General features: G+C 40.7%; 1 protein-coding gene across 2 annotated transcripts; it reads right to left on the reverse strand.

Annotated features, from left to right (window-relative positions):
- Positions 1 to 324: 324 nt before the first annotated feature.
- On the reverse strand, positions 325 to 17945 carry LOC133926267 (mediator of RNA polymerase II transcription subunit 13). Of its 2 annotated transcripts, none has more exons than XM_062372109.1 (23): positions 17671 to 17945; positions 17154 to 17265; positions 16345 to 16418; positions 15992 to 16131; positions 15798 to 15884; positions 15622 to 15709; positions 15444 to 15527; positions 14875 to 14952; positions 14699 to 14778; positions 13940 to 14018; positions 13329 to 13637; positions 13174 to 13260; positions 12032 to 12266; positions 10769 to 10975; positions 8744 to 10054; positions 8391 to 8643; positions 8197 to 8281; positions 8018 to 8105; positions 7490 to 7568; positions 4367 to 4662; positions 2109 to 3159; positions 1649 to 2026; positions 325 to 1267 (listed from the first exon to the last, which is right to left on the reverse strand). In XM_062372109.1, exons 2-23 carry the CDS (start codon positions 17175 to 17177, stop codon positions 630 to 632), a joined length of 5751 nt encoding a protein of 1916 aa, XP_062228093.1. In that variant the 5' UTR covers positions 17178 to 17265; positions 17671 to 17945; the 3' UTR covers positions 325 to 629. The 2 variants fall into 2 exon arrangements, with proteins under 2 accessions (XP_062228093.1, XP_062228094.1); XM_062372110.1 differs by having other exon boundaries at positions 17650 to 17945.

The raw sequence follows: 17945 nt of genomic DNA on the forward strand, positions 1-17945 counted from the left end.
CCACTCTAGCTGCACCGGACGGGAGGCCCAAAACGACACGTCGACGTGCATGCGTGGCTAGAGCTCCTCCATGAGTAAGAGTAACCATTTTCCCATTTTTCCACAGTCAATTTAAGGGTTTTCCCCTGGAAATTAAACAAGTAAAAACTGACCGCGCTTTACGCTAACCCGGCTTGCAAAATACCCATCCCAGCGTGTGCCCACTCCCATGGGACTAATTGCCACCCCTAAATTGAAAGAATGCAAACAAGCCTGCAAAAAGTTTTCGCACAGTTTCTAACATGCAAACAGCATTTCTGAAAAAGCAACAGAGACCCATCGACATGAGGTGAAGGTTCCAAAACAAATAGCTCAACCCACCAATGACACAAGCTATAAAATTAAAAAATATGTTACTACAATATTACGATTAATCAAGGGAGAGGTAACGGCGTATTGATGCGCACTTAATTACATCCTCAACCCAACAAATTAGAGTTTTCACTCACTATCAAGGCAAAATCGGGCTAGAGAGCTCGTTAATGTGACCTCACCCACCTACTTACCTAGATAGGTACACAAACTGAATTTTGAGCACCATATAGCCCTGATTTTCCTGTGTAAGAACTACATGTCAATCAGCTGGCCCTCTAAGCCACATCTCCCTTCTCTGCTGGTTGAGAGAGATGTCGATCAGCATAGTGGAGGAGCCGCCTCAACCTCAAGACCATATCACAGTGGAAGGGCAGGGCAGTGCGTCTTTCCATGTAGACCGGGCTTACTGTCATCCACGAAAGGGAGTGAAGCTCAGCGGCCACAACTTCCAACACATTATGCATCTCCATCTCGTAGTCTCGAGTCGCTGTTTCCTGAGTGAAGTTCCTTGCCTGCTTGCTCGTGTTACTGCCGCCAGCCCCTCGGCTCATATTTTCTTGAACAGTGGCAATGCTGCCTCCATAGTGATCAATGATGCTAACGGAGAGGACGGATGGCCTGTCCTCTTTGGTGATTTGTGCAGAGTCCCTTCTTACAGGTGGGACAGCTTTGGAGACAACATAGCCCATTGCCAAGGGAATAGCAGTCCCTTTGCTGTGCAATAGATGGGCAAGGGGTGGAGATTCTGATGTAAGGCATGTTGGGAGCTGTAATGTCGCAGGAGAAAGGTATCTCATACTTGGTGAAGGAACTAGAAGATATGAGTTTGATGCTGGCATTGACCCAATGGACTTCACAGGAGTGAACCCTTCCAAGTAACTTGAAGGGCCACTGCTACCTTGATTCCCTTCACCTGTAAAAGAGGCCACAATTTGTCAAGCGTAAATAAATGTGATTCTGTCTTTTACTATTGATTTCCTTACAAACAAGACATCCTTTTTTTAAGGTATACAAACAGAGATTTATTTGCACGTTTGAACAGCAACCCAAAAATCAAAGCAATAAGCATATGCCACTTGTTGTATGTTAAAATGATTTCATGCAATACATTGTTGTAGGTTAAAATGACTTCATGCAAATAATCATATGTCGTGTTCATGTATAATAAGGTCATGAAGTAATTACTCAGTGTTAGAAGAAAAATGCTTCATTGAATAAATATCCACATTAAATGGGCACAAACTGATTTCTGAAAGATATCTAGTAAATTATATATTATACAGGAAATACTTACCAGAAGTAGATCTGGTCAACAGATCAGCCTGGCATGTAAGATTCAATGAATGATCTTGGGAAACTGCAACCAAACTGATGCTGCGAACCAAGTGCAATGAACCCCTTGAACTGTCCATTCCAGTTTGTTCCACTAAGATCTGCTTTTTGTTGCCTGACTGCCCAAGTGCACCTTTCATGAAGCTAGATTTTGAATGAGGGCTATACAATGGGCTTGGCGAGGAAGGCATGTTTCTATCTTGAATTAAGGTCATATCTTGCTGCTGGTGTGTTGGCCCATTAGAATTAGATGGAATACCCTCAGGTATAGACCGGCGTAACTGCAAAGGCCACTTCTTGACTTCATTACCACCAAAAGAGTATATAGCCTTTTGCCATTCTGCATACAAAAATATATAAGATAATCACATTATAGTCTAAAAACGAAAGGAAATTGAGTTCATGATAAAAACAATCGGTACCTTGGATTTCAAGTTCAAGGAAACCTCCAGTACGGGTTATGATTACATCTCTTGGTTTCATATTGCTCGCCTCAGGTGAAGACGACATTATTTGACAGCCCTGCTGCAGAATTTGGATGAAAAGGCTTTGAAGAACTTTGGTGTCTTGCCGGCTACTAATACCACCAAAAGGAAATATTAAGCTATCCAATAACTCTCCTCTAGAATCTGTCCAGATGCATACTAACCATCGCCAGTCCTCAGTCCAACCATAACAGCAATGAAGACTTGCTGCATTGTCACTATCAGATCCTTCGAGTAGAGGGTTCACTCCACTATCAGAGCCGCCTCCTGAAATTGAGCTATAAACCACGCTGCCACTTGCATCCGCTCCGGATTTTGAGGATTCCATTAAAGCATTATGATCAACAGACCCAGGCTCCGCTAGTATGAAAAGTGGCTCAAAAGCATACTTCCTATCATCTTGAGCACATAAATCAGGGATCTTACTTGGGTCCAGCAATCCTCCAGCACGAGCAGGTTGCCATGAGTTATCCCATGTTACCGACCTCATGGATGCATCAAAATCTGTTTCTCTTGAAAGAGCTGGTCCAGACATCCGAGGAACTAAGCATTCTTTCCAAAGGGTAGGACCAGTAGATGTAACATGCATCATTGTGGACTGAGATCTGCCCATATAAGTAGGTGACTGAAACATGTCACTTGTGGAAATGGTCCGTGGGATTCGTCGAGCCTTGTTGTACACTGTGAATGCTATGTCCTTCAAAACAGCAAGCTCATTGTTTGGCTTATGGAGCCTCAGCAAAGTTTCGACAGTGACAATCTGCAAGACAAGCTTAGGTATACTGAACCCAGATAGCATTACAACATTTGATGCCGATGCTTCATCTGTAGAAGCACTGCAGTTTAGGGCTTTGGCAACCTGAGAATATAGGAATAATTTCCTTTCCCTCTCTGGGGATAAAATAACATACCCAAGAGCAACAGAACATTCTACCAGTGTCTGTAGGACTGCAGAGGGTTCTGGAAATGGGCAGACTACATAAATTACCTGTATGGATAATGGACTACTGGTGTTAAATAAGTTAAAATAGATTATGATATTGTGACTATGTGCAAGCAACGCCAGATTAAGGCCTTGTTTGGATGGTCTGGGACGGACTGAGATCCCGTTCAACCACGTGGAATTTGAACTAACTTCCACATGGATGGTCTGGGCTCCTGGGTCATCTCGGCCCTTCCAAACAAGGCCTAATTCATCTTTTCTTACTACAGCACTTTACAGGCAAAACATGTTTATATCTAAATAAAGAATTGAATCATTTTCATATCCAAAAAACATAATAATTAGGTTTAAATATAGATGATCTCTTAACATAATATTAGGGAATATGCTGTGGGAGTGTGGGTGCGCTTTGCTACGAATGTTGTAAGTTGAACTAGCCGGAATGGGCACCTCCAACATCTGGTGCCATGGTCGGCAATTAGAAAAGGGTAGTGGGGATAGATGAGACAAACTGAAGGGGCTGGAGAATAGCAGTTGTTAAGGAGTAGGTTGATTTCTTCCTAGCTTGATCTAATCTATAACATAGACAACTCCAATGCAATTTTTTATGAATGACCCCTCCTAGGACTAGAACCTGGACCTTAACATGGAATAAACTTAACTGGTCAACTACCTTTCCTAACTGACTTGGACTTCCTCTCACTAACTATTGCCAAAGAGTCTACAATAGATCTCTCTACAAAATGAGTTTTTTATCTGTATTAAGTGTACCGTAATGATTGGAATTATTAAAAACTAATGCATAATACTTATGGCATCATCCTGTATAAATGTCCTAAGAAGTAATACAGAAGCAACAGGTCTACAAAAGTCACCACTTACAACAAATCATACTGAAACAATATTACTAAAAATTATTATATCTGATTAAAGAAATACCCAAGACTTAAAACAGCCACTTAACTTTTCTTCCTTTTTTGGATAATTCTCTTGCATAACACTAAAAGATTTATTTCGGGGGTTTTGGTGAGATTCTCTCTACTGTTCTCGTCGAAAAAAGGAAAGGAAAAGAGACACTAGAGTTGCCAAAACTTAAACAATTAGGGAGGATATATGGAATAAAAATAAAACACAAACATAAAGCTATGCAGAGCATCAGTACCAAACATCACAAGAGGATAGAGAAGCAGCTATTGTATCGTAAAGTTCTTGAATCAAACCAACGGAAAAGGGACAGAAAAAAAGGCCTTACAGTGCAAGGTCCACTACTGCTCTCTTTCTGATTTGTAGAAATGTTTGGAGAAAGCTTTATATCCTTAACTATCCTTGCCACAGATGTTACAAAGCTTTTCACGCTCCAATTTTTTGAAAGAGCTTGAAGATAGCCACTTATTGAACTGATGGAACTTAAGTGGCTGCTTCCAACCTTGACTTGATCAGGACACTCAACAAGAACAAGTCCTGAAGGCAAATATTTTCCAGGGGATAGTTCCATTTGTCCTCCACTGTTTTGTGGCAAATGAGTTCCCAGTTTGCAAACCTCATAAACTATAAAGACAGATAATTAGTAAAGTACAGTAAATGTTGTAAAAAATGTTAGGAATAGCAACTTATATTCAATAGTAGTCCCTGAGGGCAATATTTTTTTTCTCAGACATGCAGGAGAGCTGCGTATCATTGCATTAAGAAGAAGAAAAAGGTTCGGTTACAACACACACACTCGCAGAATAGTACAAATAGCACCGCAATCTAAATAAAGAACAGCCACATAGGCGAAATTAAGCACTATGTTCGACCCACAACTAGATGCAACAGCCTTTTTGCTCCCGCATTGCACCAAAGTCTAGCTTCTTTGCAGGCCAGCCGCAGAATTTTTTGGATAGTGGGCATCATACCATTGAAAACACAATTGTTGCGGTGTTTCCAAATGAGCCAAGCGCCTAGAATTACCAGCGAATTGAATTCATCCTTCACTTGCTTGGTAAACATATTGCTTGTCCTTACCCACCAATCACTGAATACCAAATCTTCGGGTTGTGGCGTCACATCTGGGATCCCAAACCGCCTAAACAGGAAGAACCAGACATGCCTTGCGAATACACACAAGGTTAGGATGTGTTGGATGGATTCATCCGCTTGATCACAGAGTGGGCATCTCTTAGGATGTGGCAAACCCCTTTGAGCAAGACGATCAGCCATCCAACATCTATTGTGTACTGCCAGCCAAAGGAAAAACTGACAACGTTTCGGAGCCCAGGACTTCCAAATATGTGTCCATGGCTCAAAACGAATGGCGCCGTGGAAGAGGGCTTTATACGCCGACTGAGCTGAATATTGTCCAGACTCCAAAAACTTCCCATCTATGCTCATCCTCGACCTCCGGTTGAAGTACAAACTCAAACACCAAGTCCCATAGGACAAGGTACTTTGAAAGAGTTGTAACAGAGAGAGCACCTTGAATATCTTGGATCCATCTTCTCCCTAGGAGCACTTCTTGAACCGTGCGCTTGTTGGCCAATCGTTTGAGGATGAGAGCATGAAGATGAGGTGCACGCTCAGCAATCGCCTGCCTGTGTAACCACCTATTAGTCTAGAAAAAAGTGCTGCCACCATTGCCCACCATGGTGATTACCGAGACTGAGTGCCTTAACATTAGCATGGACGGGTATGGCAAATGCTGCCCATGGCTTGTCAGTTGTGTTTTTTGTAACCACAACCATCGCATTCTCAATGCCCACCCGAGTGTCGTGAGGTCGTGTATGCCCAATCCCCCGAGTTCTTGCGGCAGGCACATCTTCAGCCAAGCCATGAGACAGTGACCGCCCTTGGCCTTATCACTCCCCCTCCAAAGGAAGGCACGACGAATCTTGTCGATTGCCTTGAGCACCCAGCTCGGCAGGTCCAAAGCAATGGTGTGGTACACTGATATGGATGTCAGGACTACTTGCACCAGGATTAGTCGACCAGCCCGGGTAATTAGCCCAACCTTCCAACCAAGTAGTTGGTCCACAATCTTGTCAATGATTGGTTGTACTTGAGCCTTGGTCAGGTTCTCCCGGATTGATAATGGTAGTCCAAGATATTTGAATGGGAGTTCCTTGATCTCACAAGGAAGGCATTCCTGAATCGAATTGAGTTCATTCTCTCTGCATTGGATTGGTGAGACACTACTTTTTTTAATATTAATTGAGACCAGATGCATCACCGAATAGCTGCAAGATCCCTGGGGGCAATATATAGAGTATAGGATAAGGACTCCAATAATCTATACATAATAGATAACGAGCGGAAAGGATCTGCCCACCGCCTTGCGCGCGAGGCCACACGCAGGGAGGAAGGCGACGGAGCTGCGGCACGTCCCGATGATGCAGACACGTGTGCGCAGCTGGCCCACCGCAGCCACCACCTCTATCCCGTTGGTCAACGTGGTCACGAAGGCCATCGCGGCGGAGGCGGTCGTGTTGCTGGTGGCAAGCGTGCTAGGCTTGCGAAGCAGCATGAAGAGCTTCAAGCTCTGGCTCATCAAGGACGACGGTGGAGGTGGCAGACCACGTGAGGGCGGTAGTCGAACGCCGGTGGGAGAAGAGGCGGATTTGACGAGGGAGAGCCGGAATCGATCGGTATCGAGCCCGCGACGGTGGAGGGAGAAAGCAGTTGACGGGGTGAGCGGGAGGGAAGCCAACGGGGAGAGAGCCAGCGGCGGGTTTTAGATCGAGATGAGTTGTGACGTCCAAAGAAAACCTTAGCTCTAATACCATGTTAGGAATAGCAACTTGTACTCAATAGTAACCCTGAGGGCAATATATAGAGTACATGAGGGAGTACAGGATACGGACTCTAGTAACATATATGTAATGGATACGAACTCTATATTCCTAAAAAAACACTACATCGTAATGAAATAGAATGAAGGTTTGGAGATTATGAGATTGCTAAACTATGAAAATCTGCTGCAGTAGCAAAAAATGTTTATTGCCTACATTCCTTGTGTCATCAAAGAGGAAAGGAATCAGGTCTTCCATCTGATTTTGATCTTAACAAAATAACCTTAGATGCACAGAAAAGGATCCGCTGTAAAGATTGTCCTCTTTGAATTTTAAGTACCAACTAATTCCATGTAAAAAGCATATATACTTTGATATACATTAGTTTTTTTAAAAGGGAAACAGTAGGGGAAGCCCCTACTGTGGTATAATTTTATTATAGATTTGATGTACATTAGTGTTCGGAGTTTTAGATTTAGACAGCATGTATTCTGAAGTGACAACTGTTTAGGATAGACTCAACAGAGGCAGTAGCTTCTGTCAGCAATTACACATTCATGAGCCATAAGAAAAGAAAATCTGAAGCAAGATGAAAAATTGCAGACACTTACTTGTTCCAAGCTGCAGGAAAAAATCAGTGGCTGCTGAAGTAAGCATATCAATATCGGGGCACAGTGCATAGTAAGTAACCTAAAAGAGTGAACAAACGAGAAACTTATGAGTCACCAAATTATTGTGCTTTCATCCAAAGCAACCAAAACAATGGATGAAATATACTAGTCTAGAGTCACTTATACGACTTGGGGGCAATAGCAATATAATGTTGCACTGTTACAAAAACATCTACTAATTCTAGTAAGATACTGCTATTATGGCTGGAAAATGTACTAAAAAATTCAAGTAGTTGGCCCTATTTGGAGAAGCTTCCACTTCTCCAAAATGCAGCTTTTCTGAGAAACAGCTTCTTGCTGACTTTTGATTTCCAGTTGCTTAGTGGCCTCTGCATCAATGAAAAGCATGTCCAAAAGGCACCTGCTTTTGTGTGTGCGTGTTGGTTGGTGAGTGTTCCGTGTGTGTATGTGTTGTGGGGCGGGGGTTACTGTGGATTGTAAGGTGGTACACTGCCAAACTAATCTTACAGGCTTGGGCGAAGCATAAGGTTCAAAAGGAGCCTTCTCCCACGTTTTAAAACAATTCGCCGAGGCCTTTAACCAATCGTCCTGGTATCTGCAGTTTCAGTACTCGTATCAGTAACTCATGAAGACATATATACTTACCTAGGCTAAAAATAATTCATGGAGAAGAAAAGGTATGCTACCCGACAAGCAGAGAAGGTGAAGGGAGGACAGCAATGGTTGGTCTGACACGGTGATATCCCTTTTGATGCTCCATCTCTGAGGTGCCTGCATTGACATTCAATCTCACTGATGTGAATCATTTCTTGCTCCACTTGGCAATACTGTTTTTGCAACAGAATTATCAAGTTCAGCAGACAAGTCAAAGCCGGCATACCTCGGTTGCTACTGCTAGGCTGGGGTGGGCTCATTGAATCTCCACCGATGGATATAGTGCTTAGTGGGTCTCGAATATCACCGGTGGAGTACTGAAAAGAGTATGCATCTCCCATAGCTGCAGACTCAGCTGCATTGCCTCGACCCCTGCACCAATCAATCACTGATAATGGGCCATCCATGTTTGGAAAGGCACTTTTAAGAGCTGCTCTTATATCTGACTGCAATAAGCTAATCATGGATGACTCTGAAACCTGTACCCAAAAGAAGTTGAATGTGAATATTGGAATATGAAGAAATAATGTAATGCACAAGTATCAGTGATAAACTAAGGAAGCGAGTACCAGATTTTACCTCAGCAGAAAGTGGATCAACTAAATCAACACCAGCGCAATCCTTCGAATGGCATGTTCCTAACAGACCACCACAGCCAGCATGAACCATTGAAGGATCACAAGAGAATCCACGTCTCTTCTGCTCATCCAAGGAAAGCCAGAAAAAAGAACCATCCCCGTCATCCATATCAAGTGAAATATCAACAAATGAAGTAGACTGTTGAACTAACAGAGCCATGGCACTGAGAAGATCCACAACAGGTTGTCTTTGTGTAGACAGACTTGGGCTTGCACCGGTAAATGTTTTAGCAGACAAAGGCTCAAGAGGTTTTGCCCCTTTAGGAGCCCCAACTGGCCTCCAAACTCCCACATTTTCCATTAACGATCTATCGTACATTTCATGATCAACATCACTAGATAACCTAACTGGCATAATTTCTTTCTTTCTTATGTCATACTTGGGGGTGAGATCTGACTTGTTGCTGATCTCTGTCTGCATAAAACTGGACAAGGCACTTTTGAGTTCAGCGGATGCTTTGCTTCTCAAAGACAATAGTGTATGCCTTATTCTGCACATGGCGGCCTGGAACGTGATGCATTCAATTTCAGTTGCAAGAGCAGTCTTCATAGATAGCAGAAAATACCCAGCATTAAACATGTTGTCACTCTTCTTTTGTGAAACCAGAGAAGAACTAAATGAAGTCACACCAGAGATAGGTGGTGATGTTTCTGCCTTACATGACTGTGCATCGGCACTATTTAAGGTCTTGTCACTCTCTTTCTTCCCACCTTGGACAAGTGTGTATAAGTTTGACGAACCAACATCATGCGAAAGGTTACCAGAAGTTAGTTTAACAGGCTTCTCAGGCTTGTCTCCTGCAGACTCAATTTGAGAACTTTGTGTAACATCATACGAATAAACTCTTGAGCTAAAACTAGAACTCCCTGGTTTCTTTGATACGGGCAAGTAAGGATTTGTAAACAATGATGTTGCCGCCTCACCAACAGGAATTTTAACAGCAGCATATTCTGGTGCAAATGTGAGCATTGCTTCAGCTTTGGTAAGATAATCAAATCTACCAGACGATAACACCAAGGATTGAGACCGTGCAGGTGTTGTGATATCTTTCTGAGGTTCCTGAACTTTAGAAACAACATCCTGAGCAGGTGCCATAATTTGGTGGTCAAATGCGTCCAAAGATGTGAAACCAACTGGAGAAAGTCTTTGTTCAGGGATATCCATAGCTGTGGATGGACTTTCTGTGAATGTGACATCTCCACAGTTGGAAACAGGGATTACTAGAGCATGTGATTCGGCAGTACCTGGAGGCTATATGAAATGGAACATTAATAATATGAACTAATTGCCAGGTAAATCAGATAGATGCAATTCTAAACAGCCATAAATGTCGTTTTTATAGGGGTTTGTATTTTCCCATCATCAAAGGTAACAAGTCATCTCTGTAAAATAATCTTGTATGTTATGCTTCAGATTGTTCAGCTCCAACAAGCAGATAATCAATAGTTATTCCATGACTACTAGCCAAAGCAGAAGGCAAACAGGGATGAGATTACATGCCATAAGAATTTCTTTTCACAAGCTTTTGGTAATATCACAATTAACATGTTTCAACTTCAACACATATAAGTTACTAAGTTAGGTCTACAGACAGTCATTGTTTTATAACCTACACACTTAAAAGAGCAGTTGTGAAATCGTTGGTTACAATCTAGACATGGTAGTAACAGTGACTTTTCCCTTAAAAAATATGCAGTATGGCAGCAGCATAAAATGCATTTACAGGAGCTAATACAATATATTTAATCAGCAGATTGTGACTAATGATACATTTATCAGAATAGAATGTACAAAATACAAATATTGGAAAAGTAGCATTAGTTCGTAATATTATCACTAGCCCTTTAAGTTGAGCTCAGCACTGTCACGAAGCTTCTCATACATTACTTAAGTCGCTTAGATATTGTAATTATTGGTCCACTGGTAAATAAATAAATACTACAAAAAAGATTATAGAATGCCTACCTCACCAAAATCTAACTCATCCTCTCGAAAGAAGTCACTGAAATCTCCAAACTCTGAGAGAAGTATATTGATGTCCATCACAACACCCTCTTCATCCCAGCCCCAAGGGCGTCCACCCTGACCATTTGCACCTTGTATATTTTCACAAACTTCTTTGCCGGCATGGGAAGAAACTTCTATCATTTCAGAACGAGACCGCTTGGACACCTGTTTGCACAAATACAAAGTATCATGAATATACTGATGCCATTACATTCATGTACACAGTACCGCAACAATATTATTGTATAATATTGCTTCCAAGATTGGTATTACAAAAAAAACAAATAAACAGTGTCAATAGCACAACATACAGAATGGTTTATTCACCAGAACAGAGCGTGTTCACAGCAGGCTACATTTAGGCAAGAAATATTAGGCATTCCGATAGTTTTAGCATCAACAGAACAAATACATGGGCAGTGTCTCTGTTTTATGTGAACATCGATGCAGATGAATTGGTATTTGCACCCAAATTAAACATAGTTACACGAAACATGGCTATGTAAGAACCAGACCTTGCATAGTTGGTAGTAGGGGTGGGTGTACACCCTCACCACCCATGTTCAAGTCCTCTTCAGCTCAAATTTAGGTGCCTATTTTCTTCGTGATACGAACTCACCAAGTTCCTACTAGGTGGTCTCTTTTTTTCAAAACATTCCTATGTGAGAAGGTACATATATAAGCTTCTGAACTGTGTTCTGTCATGTACTGAATTATCTGCAGCCACTCGATTTATCTATTTCTATCCAGATTTGTGTTTCATTTTTAACTGCCATCAATAGTTCGATCATCTGTTGCTTAAAGCATTATGCATTTTTTTTTAAACAAACTATGAATAAATTAAGCATCGTGCCATATTAAAGATAACTTCAAATGATTTTGCAATGGCATACATAGTTTTTAGAAGATCAAAAGAACGATATAGTTACTCATACTTATCATTTAGTACTTAAAGCATTATGCATTTTCAAGGAAAAAACTGTGGACATGTTAAGTCAGTCTATCCTCTCTATTGCATTTATGCCTCATTGAAGAAGAGTGGAAAAAAATTGCATGTCAATAATGACGTAGCAATCACAAGAAGGATGTAGCTAGGCAATCTCAATACTATAACTTAGTGAGAACAAAGAAGAACAAACACTGGTTTACTAGCGAAATATAGGAAAACGGTCAACTCGATGTGCTAAAATATGTAAGTTAAGAAGGAATTTAAAACAGTACCATCTTGCTACCGGCATTATCATTGTTGGATGGCATATCAGACTGACGGCATGCCATAGAGTCAGCATCAGCTAAAAGATCACCTTCAGCAGCAACTGCACGATCACTTCCATTGGAAGTGCTACTGACACTACTAATACTACTTGCCATGCTGTTGCACTTGTTGTTTTTTTGTCTTCTTAGTCTCAGAAAATTAGAATTCACTCCAAGCCCACGAGAAGATCCGGGGAAAGAGCTGCTAACAGATCACAGCAATTAAAGTGGGAAGAAATCATGGACAAAACAAAGGTATTAAGAAACAAAAGAGAAACATCATACAAAACGGCTTAATCCTATTTCTGGGGTATGATGATTAATGGACACAAACAAATTTACATGATGGTATAGTTACTCATACTTGGTAACTAGTAATAGTGATGTACTTGGTAACTAGTAATAGTAATCCTTGCACAAAGGAATTACTCTAAATACAAGGACAAGTTCAGACCCTGCTTGTGCAAAAGGTAGTGATTCTAAGGTACTCAGAATATTGTGCATCATAGCATATTTTCATCTTAGTATCAAGTTTTCACTAAGTCTAATCTAAATGCTGATGGTTCCAAGCTCTATTGATGGTGAGAACATGGACCAAGATGGTGATTCACAAGGTCATGTTCCAGCTGCCAACTCAACTTATAGGGAAAACACAGAAAAGCATGAGGGCGATTCTAATACTGATTCAGCCCTAGAATCTTTTTAAAGCAGCAGCACAAAACAGAAGACAGTTAGAAAAGGATGGTAAAGAGAGTTAGGCAGTTAGCCAAGGATCATCGGTAGCTTCTCCAAACATATACAACTATCTGACAAAACAGAAGTATTGCACAAGATCAAATGCAAGTGTTTTGATTTAGCTCCTAAAGAAAATCAGTTGTGATTAACGATTTCAAACAGTAGGTTGAGATAAAAATAATCCAGTCAAACACAAAGTAGCTTAAGAGCATTTGAAATGTGCGCAACCAATGATCAGGATAAACCAAGTGCAATCAATTTTCTTTCTAAGCACTTCATTTTCATGGAGCTCCTCAACTTGTAGACAACATGAGTGGAAAAACATGCTGGCATTGATCAAACAATCCAAAACGACAAAATAATTCAAAACTGACCTGTTCTGAAAGTAAGACGATGGAGAAAAATTCCAGAACGGCCATGCCTCCCATGATGAACTTCCCAACCAACCCTGTAACCACATTCTGCAAAGAACGGAATATAAACCATGTCCTCTCCAATTATAGCAAGAATATCAGAGCAAGATCAGTACCTTTTACTAGAGAAGCGAACAAATGCTTGATGGACCATAGGAACCAAAACAGCCTCAGGTGGGTAAACAAATGTCCTTTCAAGAACTGGAAGGCTATCAGATGATTCTAGCTTTCTTTGTCCATCAGCACCCAACTGAGGGTCCTTCACTGAATCCAATTCCTTTTTTATCTGATTATTTTCCGATTCAGAAACTCTGTCAGCTGAAGCAGCTGGAAAGCCAAGAGCAACTTCAACATAGTAACTTTGGCCTCTGAGCTGACATATGGTAGGTTGACTAAAACCTGGTAAATTAGGTGCCGATGATTTGCTGAAATTGTTACAAAAACTTAACATGAGACCACAGGATCAAAGGAACAGCTCTGTGCATAAGAGCATCATTAAAAGAATAATCATAATAGAATACCCTTCATAAGAACATCCACAGAATATTATACAAATGCTCACATGCAGATAAAATTGCAACCAACAATCCAAGAGGTGTAGCAAGAAAGTCACGCATTAGTGGGGGTTCAAAGAATTTTACTTGACAATATTCGGACGTGTACAATGCAGAATGCTCAAAAAGAAATTAGCTTAACATACAAGTCAATTTGACTTCTTTTGAAATACCTCGAGTATACTTGTCTCACAAGATCACTCGGACAACAGCCAACAAGCCTACCCAGCATTCCACTGGGAGCAACAACAACTGCAACATTCAATGTAGCAAGTCATGAAGTAAACACAAAGCATAACATATAGAAACAGAGGAAACAGCTGAGAAAAGTGAAGTTACACTTCAATCAAATCTCTGGTGCAAGATTGAAAAGTCAAACTGCAGAGAATTTAGTAAAAATTATCTTTACTATTGGCTCTTGAGAAGCATTTTATACTCCAATGGCCTACTTCAAGACACAACACTAAATATAATACCACTATAGGGCTGTGCTTCAGCCTATAAATTATATTCATGTTTAGAGAACTACTGATTCTAATAATGCATTCTCTTCAAGTTGAACACTTCAACAGTATGAACATGGAAGGCACATCCTTATACGTTGAGCAATGGGGGAATCAAAACACACTTTTCAGCTGTCAGCTTACCGGTTACCACCTGTCACAGATTTTACTTGTAAAAGAAACAAATTTTACAATGCCGTATTTAAATGAGTCACCCATTCACCATGACACGTTTTTACCAATAGGATTTATTTTCAGATTATTCTCTATTGTAAATGAAATTCACTTTCACTTTCTTTTGCTTGACCTTAAAAAGAAAAATGAACGGAAACAAGCCAAAAAAAAATAAGAGTAGTTTTTTTCAAAGCACTGCAATGATGTCAATAAAGCAATAGATGTAAAAACATAATTAAGGGAATGGAACAGTACCTGGAAGACCTTCACCAACAGAGCAGGGAGAATGCGTGAGAACTTTCTCTATATCATCACTACAAAGGTTCCGCATATACCTTGTAGAATAGATTATTTAAAGTAAGTCCATCGATACATAAAAAACTGAAGAGGACCGGCAATATAATAGGAAGTCATGAGCATTGAGCACTGACCTAGCAGATATTACAACATGCACAAATATTGCTTCCTCGGTGGCAGCAAAGACAAACTCGACTGTAGGCTGTGCTCGCCTAATAATGATAATGAGAATAAAAAAATCAAGAAAAGCCATAGTGTCCTTGAATACTAACAGCTGCACCCATATGCCCTTATACAAGATAAGGTAACCAAACAATCCCTTAAGAGCATCAATACATTCTTGTTAGCATATAAAGGTTAACAAAATGGTGAAATCGTTGCCAAAACCTACAGTGAAGAAGAAACAACTACAAAGTTAATCTGCAACACCTTCTGATGAATCTAATTTGTACTGTTTAAACAAAGTACAATCGGTACATAAGCAGGAGCCTATTTAAACACAGAAACAATGGCAGACTCCATTACGTCTCATATACTACATATTGCAGTGAACAACTTTTGCTGCCATTTGTGACAAAATGAACCAGCATATCTCCCAAATCCCAACAAACCATGCATGAACTTTAAGAGACAGATTACCATCCAGTTATCAGTGAGGAAAAAACTAACAAACAAATAAAGCATAGGAACATTAGTAACGAACTTAAAGCTGTTTTGATTTCTTGCAGGGGGGTTGTATTTTGTAAAAACGTCACCGAATCTCGCATAGGAAAGCCCTTTTAGTGATCTGCACAAAAGAAAAGACCAAACTGGAATATAACTCAACAAAACAGATAACTTGCAATTTCATACTGCAACAATAAAAAAAAATACAAGGATACCTTTCCAAAGAATTTCTTAAGGCCTGAGATAGTGCAGCTGCAATCTCTTCCGAGTTGCCTGGGGCTACCCATAAACCATTTGACACAACTACAGAACAAAATAAGCAACAGAAATAAGCAAATACATAAGCACTGGACTAAGACACTGCAATCAAAGAAGTTCAACCAGAATCAACCTCTTAATTTGTTTACAGCAGGTTGGGCCATTTCAGATACCAATGAATGACGGCCAGGAAGAAACAACCAGAGCTTGACCTTCTCATCTGTAGTATAATAAAATTTTGTGATCTGCATCAACTTAGCCCGAACTTATGGGGACAGAAAAAAAATATATGGATAAAGGTTAACAGGTAGCACATGTAAATATTACCAGGGTTATGCTCTCCTTGAGATGGATCCCATGGACCAACAAAGGAATTCGTCCAAGTACTTAAGAAACCTTCACTCTGTAAGTGAAGATATGCCGACAGCACAATGTTATTGAGAGCATCTCTCTGCTCAGCCTTTGAACTGAAAGGGGAACAGGTAATCCACAAAAAGAGCAAATGCATTAGAACATAGATAACGAGGGCCCAAAGAAAACTAAAATAAATCTCTCTGCTCAGCCTTTGAACTGAAAGGGGAACAGGTGATCCACAAAAAGAGCAAATGCATTAGAACATAGATAACGAGGGCCCAAAGAAAACTAAAATAAAACATAAAAGGCCAGGGGTACATATAAACCTTCTCTCAGAATTTGTACATGAATCTTGTTCGACAGGAAGAAACTGAAACCATGAAACCGTTTGGAGCTCCCCCTGTTAGAGGAAAAAAATAGAAATAAGAATAGAGCAAAAGTATGTCAGTCACGATACAAAAGCAAAGATGGTCAAATTTTCTGTACAAATGATCCAAAGGAAAAACAAATCTATTTGAGCGGCTACTTTTGGGTTAAAATGTAAAATGTGTTGGTCTAAGTTGTAAAATACTCTGGTCACAAATTCATGGCGTTTCTTACTTCTCAAGGTCTCAGGAAGTCAGGATGCATCTTCGCTTATTAGTTTTTGTCATAGCATATTTGTTGAGCTTAAAAAAAAGTATCACATCATGCAAGTACTCCTCCTGGTGAACGTACTCACAAAAAATAAAAAAAACTCGACCGACGTAGGAGGAACTAGGTCGCATTATAAATAAGAAGAAATAGGCACCCAAATTCGCGCAGAAGAGGACTCGAACCTGGGTGGCATAGGCATACATCCACACCTTTGGTGAAGGTACTCACATAATTGTCATACCACGAATCCAGATACAAAAAATGCATTATGTTGCTAAAAAAATGGCTGGCTATAGCAGGCTAGGTGACAAGAATTTGAAACCAGATGAAGCAAATCAGTTTGCAAGAAGTTACAATAACAGAAACACTGGGAAGGGGCATTTGCACAACATAATGAAACAGGACGGAACAAATTACCAAGTTCTGGCATTGCAAAAGGAGGCACAACAGAAATTGAACAAAACAAAAAGGGGAAATATGAGTATAAGATCTGGCTTACTATTTTGAAAATGTTGGTCCACATATTCAGTGTAGAAGACAAGGCTAGAACTTTATGAAATCACTACAGCACCTGTCTGGAAAGTACAAGGTGAAGGCCAAAACATTGCCGCCTGTGATATAGAAAGTTCTGAAGTAAGTGTATCTGCAGAACGAAAAAAGGAACTACATGCAAGAAAGAAGTGTGCAGATAGTGGGAACCTATCACTCTAAATTGTTCACTCAAGATCAAACTAACTGGAACAAGTTTTAGTTAAAAGCATAACATCAGCATAATATGCAACAGAGAGTGCAGATACGAGTTACCCAAAGCAAAATGGTTCCATACATAAATAAAATGCCCAGAACAATCTAAACAAAAAGACGCCTGTTTTGGTTCTCATAAATCAACAGATACTTCCCATCTTTTCAGCAATTGTCCATTTTTTAGCAAATTACAGAAAGCAATTCTTTTCAACAAAGGATGCAACCAACACATGAAGAAAGTCGCTTGATACACGGAACAAGCTATAGATCACCGGGAGCGGATCCACCACTGAGGCGAGGTCGGGCGGCCGCCCGAGGTGCCCCGGCGGCGGAACGAGCAGAGGAACGCGCTGGCGCCTGTCGGAGTTGGAGACGAGGTGAACCGCGACGGAATCGAGCTGGACAAGGAGAAGATTGGAGACGGGGAAGGTGAGGTTGCAGATTGGGTAGAGAGGAGGAGAGTTCCGCTTAGAGGAGCTGCCGGGTCCACCGGCGACCGATTCCGAGTCCGCCGGGCGAATTCTTGGGAACCCTAACGGCAACCGAA

Source organism: Phragmites australis, chromosome 8 (assembly GCF_958298935.1).
Source record: "Phragmites australis chromosome 8, lpPhrAust1.1, whole genome shotgun sequence".
Classification (NCBI taxonomy): domain Eukaryota; kingdom Viridiplantae; phylum Streptophyta; class Magnoliopsida; order Poales; family Poaceae; genus Phragmites; species Phragmites australis.